Below are 7,195 nucleotides of genomic sequence, written 5' to 3'. Positions count from 1 at the left end.
CCCTCCCCCTCCCTAGGTGCTCGGACTTGCCAGGGCAAGGAAAAGGGATAGCTGACTCCAGGAGTGACTGCACCCAGCCCGGAGCTCTTTGGAGGGTACACGGAAGGTTCCAGAAGAGGCAATGGCACCCCACAGGGATCGTCTGGGGTAATACTCCAGAGCCCAGCTCGCCTGTCCTCTAGCTCTCCCTCTGCTGCCCACCAGCCGGGGAGCTGGGAGTAGGGCCCTGCCTCCCGGTGCCTCAGTTTCCTTGTCTGGACATAGGGTTGTGCATGGGCTCTGCCTCAGAGGTTGGTCGTGATGCAAGGCCCTGAGGACAGTGCTTATGGTGTGTCAGTAACTGTACCCACAAAAATGAGCAAAATAGGCAGAAACCCCTGCCTTTATATTGGGGTACAGTGAACACTCAGTAGGGTTATTAGCCCCCAGTTAGGTCAGACCTTTGCCAACAAGTCACCTGTTGGCCGGCATCAGGCACAGCCTTCTGGGGCTTTGAGGGTGGCTGACACCTACCACCCTAATGTTCTGCCAACCGGCAGCCATGGGTACACACAATGTGCTGCCAGCTTGTGCCCTGGACACACTCGACGTCCAGGAGGTGCCCCGCCAGCCTGGGCCCGCCCCTCCCGCCTGTCAACGGAAGGGCCATGTGTTTTGCATCAGCAGTGAACTGGGCCAAAGTTTAGTCAATCAGACGTTGTGTAAGGGCGGCTGGCGAGGGGTCGGAGGCCTCTTGGCATGCCCGCGGCTGGCTGTTCAATGATTATCTCCCTGGGGTGGGTCGTGGGGAGCCGGTCCAAAGCGAAGCTGACCGTGGCCCCGATCCAAAGGCCTGCCCCTGACGTCAGAGACGAGCCTCCGGGGTGGGGCCAGGGGGCAGGACCTTGCTTCTCTGTGGCATTTAAAGCCGGCGCTTCTGCCACCAAACACCAAACACCACCTTCCCACCGGGAAAGCAGGCTCACCAGCGGGAAGAGCCCGGAAGCAGGCCTTGGATCTCTGGTCAAGATCGTCCAGAGAGCAGGAAGGTAGGCCGGGCGTTTGAACTTACGTTGCTAAAAACCACGGAGTAAACGCGAGCTCGCTTCCTTATCCTTACAGCTACGCCGGGCAGGTGCGCCGCCAGACACAGCCCCGGCGTAGGCCAGAGGGCGCCAGTTCTCGCTCATGCTCAGGAAGCCCATGCTTGCCGTTGCAGGGAACCTCGGTGTCTGTGGCCCTCAGCGCGACTCTGCAGAAATGCCTCCTCAGCTCCCCAACGGCCTCAACTACTCTGCCAAGGTCGTCCAGGGCACCCTGGACAGCCTGCCCCAGGCAGTGCGCGAGTTCGTGGAGACCCACGCCAGCCTGTGCCAGCCCGAATGCATCCACATCTGCAATGGCTCCGAGGAGGAGAACCAGCAGCTGCTGCGCGAGATGGAGGAGCAGGGCACCATCAAGAGGCTGAAGAAGTACGACAACTGGTGAGTGCACCCCAGCCCCAGCACCCCCCCCCCACACAAGGTGGAAAGAGGTGGATGAAGATCGAGGGGTGAGGGGTTTGCAGGCCTTTGAAAAATTATGTAATGGCCAGAACCATATAGACTTTAACTTAATGACACTCGTAGCGCCCCAGTCTTCAATGAGCTGGCATATGCAAGCAAATGCTCTTTGCAAATTAGACACCGGGTAAAAACAGAAGTCGACCGTCCCTGTCCTCCCAGACTGGCTCACAGTCTAGCAAATGGCTCCTTGACCCTGCCAGCTGGTGTGGCTGTCACATCTGCAGAACGTCGCCAGTGCTTGGCACCTGCTAGGGGCAGGGAGGACACGAGGATGAGTCAGCGGGTCGATTCCTACAGGATGCTTGGCTCAGAGGACCCAGCACACAGACGCATTCAACATGGCTGCACTTCCCCTCCGACCCTCACCTGTGTTATTGCTTTTGCAGCTGGTTGGCTTTCACTGACCCCAGGGACGTGGCCAGAATCGAAAGCAAGACGGTCATCGTCACCCGAGAGCAAAGAGACACAGTGCCCATCCCCAAAAGCGGCATCAGCCAGCTGGGCCGCTGGATGTCGGAGGGGGACTTTGAGAAAGCATTCAACGCCCGATTTCCGGGGTGCATGAAAGGTGGGCGAAGCACTTATTTGAGGGGCAAAATACCCGCAAGCCTTTTATTATGATGTCTGTCCGAACGGTCACTTTAACCGTAATGGAAACTCCCGTGGCCTCGGAAATCTTTAAATTCCATATGTGAGGTTGGCCACGTCTTGAAAACGTGCATCTTAGGATTCGATTTACAAACTGTCTCCTAGGAACAGGAAAACGATTTCCACGCATGGTGGAACCCCAATTGCACATTTATGAAAACGCCTTTGTTTTGGGGGATTCTCTCCACTTCCCAGTGGACTCTCGTGGACTGGGGAGCCGGTGGCGGGCAGGGAGTGAGGTGATTGGAGGAAACGAGTGTTGGTTGTTATGAGTCCGAGGCCCTCTCTCACGGCTCCCCCCGCCCGCAGGTCGCACCATGTACGTCATCCCCTTCAGCATGGGGCCCCTGAGCTCGCCTCTGGCCAAGGTGGGCATCGAGCTGACGGACTCGCCCTACGTGGTGGCCAGCATGCGCATCATGACGAGAATGGGGACGCCCGTCCTGGAGGCTCTGGGTGACGGGGAATTCGTCAAGTGCCTCCATTCCGTGGGGTGCCCCTTGCCTTTAAAAAGTAAGCACATTGTTTCAAAACCAAAAGCTAGAATTTCTAAACGTAAGCCTAGCTCTAAACCCCGGCGTGTCCTCCCGGCCCTAGGCCGGTGGGGCCACGCTGACCGGACGCGCTGTGTCCTCCGCAGAGCCGCTGGTGAACAACTGGGCCTGCAACCCAGAGCAGACGCTCATCGCCCACCTGCCCGACCGCAGGGAGATCATCTCCTTCGGGAGCGGCTACGGCGGCAACTCGCTGCTGGGGAAGAAGTGCTTCGCCCTCAGGATGGCCAGCCGGCTGGCCAAGGAGGAGGGGTGGCTGGCCGAGCACATGCTGGTAAGATGCAGGGAATCCTGAGCGAGCGGGGTCGGGGCAGAGGTCAGCACAGGGGCGGGTGCTGGCCAGTACCGATGGCCTTCCAGTGCCCACCAGGCCAGGCCCAGGACACCAGGCCAGACAGATTCGGAAATGCCATCAATAGTTATGAATGACTCGCGGCTGCTCCTTTTGAAGGACGCCAAACACAGCCAGGCCCGTAGGCGCCATTATTCAAAATATTTGTTTGGAAACTTGAAGAGATAGAAGCTGGGGTCCCGCCCTTCGGGGGCTTCTAGGCACACCCCGAGGCTGAGGCTGAAGCATGGGCTGGGAAGCAAAGGAAGGAAAAGCGTCAGGAGGAACGTTGTCTCTGCAGATCCTGGGCATAACCAGCCCCCAGGGCCAGAAGAAGTACTTCGCGGCCGCGTTCCCCAGCGCCTGCGGGAAGACCAACCTGGCCATGATGAACCCCAGCCTCCCGGGCTGGAAGATCGAGTGTGTGGGCGACGACATCGCCTGGATGAAGTTCGACCAGCAAGGTGACCCTCAGGCCCACCTGTTGCTCACAGTGGACTTTTGCTTTTCAAACATGTCAAGGGCCCCTGAGCTCACACGGTCCGGATTTTTAATTTAGTGATTTCAGATCTTGCAAAGTCTTAGGAATATGTATTCTCTATAAGCAGTCTCACTTACTATCAAATCTGGGTTGAAATGGGAGCCTATGTGGCTGCTTGTTTATGGAATACATATGTTAAAATAGGATTGATGGAAAACTGAGGGGGAGGAGAGCGTTGTAAATATAATTGCTTGGGTGAGAAAAGGAAAATACGTTCTAAGGAGGAGGGGAAAAGGATTCGAGAGTTTGGTGCAAAACGAGCCTGGCAAGGTCTCAGAGCTCAGGTATGCGTTGCTTGGCGCTCACGTTGACGTCTCGGGTTTAAAACTCTCCAGGTAACTTGAGGGCCATCAACCCAGAAAATGGATTTTTTGGTGTTGCTCCCGGAACCTCTGTGAAGACCAACCCCAACGCCATCAAGACCATCCAGAGGAACACCATCTTCACCAACGTGGCCGAGACCAGCGACGGCGGTGTCTACTGGGAGGGCATCGACCAGCCGCTGGCCGCTGGGGTCAAGGTCACCTCGTGGAAGAACAAGGACTGGACTCCCGAGGACGGTGAGCCCGCTGGAGGCCCCGCCGCCCCCCAACCCCGGGCGCTCTGTGTTTGTTCTGGACACTCAGGGGCCTCTCCTCTCTGCCTGTTGTAGGGGAACCTTGTGCCCACCCCAACTCGCGGTTCTGCACCCCCGCCAGCCAGTGCCCCATCATCGACCCTGCCTGGGAGGCTCCGGAGGGCGTGCCCATCGAGGGCATCATCTTCGGAGGGCGCCGGCCTGCTGGTGAGGCTCCCTGCACCCCGGCTGGGCGGGTCTGTGGAATCGCTCCTTTCCCATGGCCGCGTCAGAGGGTGCCCGCGAGGCCAGCTTGCTTTCCCAGCATCTGGGATGACTGGCAAGCCCAAAGGTAGAAGCCCCGCTGGCCACTAGAGGCTTTCAGGACCCTCAACCTAACAGAGCCTTACCAGTCTCCTTTGGCTGTGGGCCTCGGTGGTGGCGCTGCCGCTCTGGGCACACACCGTGAGCGGAATAAGGGAGATGCTGCTCTGCCTTCTTTCCATTTGTGAGACGACAGTGCCGGCTGGAGGGTCTGAGTGTCAAAGCGTTGAAGGGACATCTTTTCTTTCCTGCCACAGGTGTCCCTCTCGTCTATGAAGCTCTCAGCTGGCAGCATGGAGTGTTTGTGGGGGCGGCCATGAGGTCCGAGGCCACGGCGGCCGCCGAGCACAAAGGTAAATCCAAGTCAAAATCTGCAGCCACAGGGACAGGGTCGGCGCGCTCTCTCCCGTCTCTGTGTCTCTCGTCCTCTCTCCTGTCTCTGTGTCTCTCTTCCTGTCTCTCTCTCCTGTCTCTGTGTCTCTATTCCTGTCTCTCTTCCTGTCTCTGTGTTCCTCTATGTCTCTACGTTTCTCTCTCCTGTCTCTGTGTTCCTCTATGTCTCTACATTTCTCTCTCCTGTCTCTGTGTTCCTCTGTCTCTATGTCTCTCTCTCCTGTGTTTGTTTCTATGTCTCTGTGTCTCTCCTGTTTCTGTCTGTCTGTCTGTCTCTTCTGTCTTTGTCTGTTTCTATGTCTCTGCGTCTCTCTCTGTCTCTGTCTGCCTCTGTGTCTGTGTCTCTGCCTCTCTCTCCGTGTGGAGAGAGGAGCCGAGCATGCTGATGTCAGCAGTCAGCACTGTCCTATGGGGGCCTCACTGACCGACAGGGCCCCTCTGTGTTAACAGGCAAAGTCATCATGCACGACCCCTTTGCCATGCGGCCCTTCTTTGGCTACAACTTTGGCAAGTACCTGGCCCACTGGCTCAGCATGGCCCAGCGCCCCGCGGCCAAGCTGCCCAAGATCTTCCACGTCAACTGGTTCCGGAAGGACAAGGATGGCAAGTTCCTCTGGCCCGGGTTTGGAGAGAACTCCCGGGTGCTGGAGTGGATGTTCAACCGGATCAACGGGAAAGGCGGCGCCAAGCTCACGGCCATCGGCTACATCCCCACAGAGGAGGCCCTGAATCTGAGAGGCCTGGGGAACGTCAACATGAAGGAGCTCTTCGACATCTCCCGGGAGTTCTGGGAGAAGGAGGCGGAGGACATTCAGGCCTACCTGGAGGAGCAAGTGAACGCCGACCTCCCCCCCGAAATCGAGAGGGAGGTCCAGGCGCTGAAGCAGAGAGTCAGCCAGATGTAAGGAGAGCGCGGCCGCACCCTCCACACCCCCTCCCGGTCCGCGAGGTGTGCCGGGAGCAAGAGCCCGGATCCCGACCGCTGCCATCTGCCACCCGCAGTGACCACACCCACGAGCCTTTCCGACAGACACACTTTAATTGTTCAGATACAACCACAGGGTACCGGCTAGTAACTAACGAGATTGGGGAGGGAAATCTTAGCACGTCCCCCAAATTCACGATTCCGTGCACATTTGCTCAATCTTCAGGACACTCAGGCATTTAGTCATTGTCACTGTAGCTATCAGTTAGCAGGAATGTACAGAGAACAATACTTGAGCTGTATATATGTGTGTGTGTGTGAGGTGTGTGCTCGTGTGTGTGTGTGTGTGTGTGAGGTGTGTGTGCATGTGTGTGTGTGTGTGTGTGTGTGTGTGTGTACTGTTATCTAAAATGTATTTAATACCTTTGGAAAAAATCTTGGGCAAGATTACCTACTAGTTGTTGCTAGAAAGAAATGTCGCTTTATTATTAATATGTGTGTTTAAATTATTTTTATATACAGTTGTTCCTTACCTTTGCAGAATTTCACCTTTTCTCTGAACACGTCTTGGAAAATTACAAAATAAACTTTTATAGAAAGGTGGATTTGTCTGCTTGGTTTTTAAAAAACTGAACCACCGCCCTGACCGGTTTGGCTCAGTGGATAGAGCGTTGGCCTGCGGAGTGAAGGGTCCCAGGTTTGATTCCCGTCAAGGGCATGCACCTTGGTTGCGGGCACATCCCCAGTTGGGTGTGTGCAGGAGGCGGCTGATCAATATTTCTTTCATGGATGTTTCTAACTCTCTGTCCCTCTCCCTTCTTCTCTGTAAAAAAAAAAAAAAAATCAATAAAATATATTTTTTAAAAATTGAAACACCAAGGAGAGGGAACTCAAATCTCAAATCCCCTCCAAAGCACATGGGGACGTCAGGATCCCCCATAAAGAGGGGTGATTTGGGGGCTGGAGGGAGCAGAGAATGTCACCCAGAAGGGACAAGGCACCACGCTGGGGCTTTTCTGAATCAACCACTGAGCAGTGTCTGAGCCACTAATCAGTGCCCTGTAGCACTTCCGTAAGCCTGTAGAGGTGGGTCTCGTGTACCTGGAATGGAAGCATTTAAAATGTGCTTTTTGACAAATATGTGGTTCTGGGGGCGTGGCCTCCTGCAAGAATGATACCGGAGCCAGTTTCACAGGCTTGTGAAATAAACTCTCTTCTGAGCAGGGCTTTTCTCAATGTCATGCCCAGGGAAGGAGAGGCGAGAGGAAGGGGTCCCTCTGCAGGAGCAGCCAAGGGTGTCTCCGTGGCACAAGCATTGCCTGAGCCTGCGCACACTGAGATGGCCTCAGCAGTGGGTGTGCAGTGTGGCCCCCTGTCAG

General features: G+C 56.0%; 1 protein-coding gene across 1 annotated transcript; it reads left to right on the top strand.

Moving 5' to 3' along the window:
* The first annotated feature begins 882 nt into the window (after positions 1–882).
* PCK1 (phosphoenolpyruvate carboxykinase 1) lies at positions 883–6,419 on the top strand. Its single transcript, XM_059705215.1, has 11 exons — positions 883–1,028; positions 1,199–1,463; positions 1,931–2,112; positions 2,502–2,705; positions 2,833–3,020; positions 3,379–3,541; positions 3,954–4,178; positions 4,271–4,402; positions 4,756–4,851; positions 5,342–6,133; positions 6,172–6,419. Exons 2-10 carry the CDS (start codon positions 1,240–1,242, stop codon positions 5,794–5,796), a joined length of 1,869 nt encoding a protein of 622 aa, XP_059561198.1. The 5' UTR covers positions 883–1,028; positions 1,199–1,239; the 3' UTR covers positions 5,797–6,133; positions 6,172–6,419.
* The last annotated feature ends 776 nt before the right edge of the window (positions 6,420–7,195 follow it).

Source organism: Myotis daubentonii, chromosome 8 (assembly GCF_963259705.1).
Source record: "Myotis daubentonii chromosome 8, mMyoDau2.1, whole genome shotgun sequence".
Lineage (NCBI taxonomy): Eukaryota > Metazoa > Chordata > Mammalia > Chiroptera > Vespertilionidae > Myotis > Myotis daubentonii.
The sequence above is the reverse complement of the archived record's forward strand: the minus strand, read 5'-3'. Positions and strand labels throughout refer to the sequence as shown.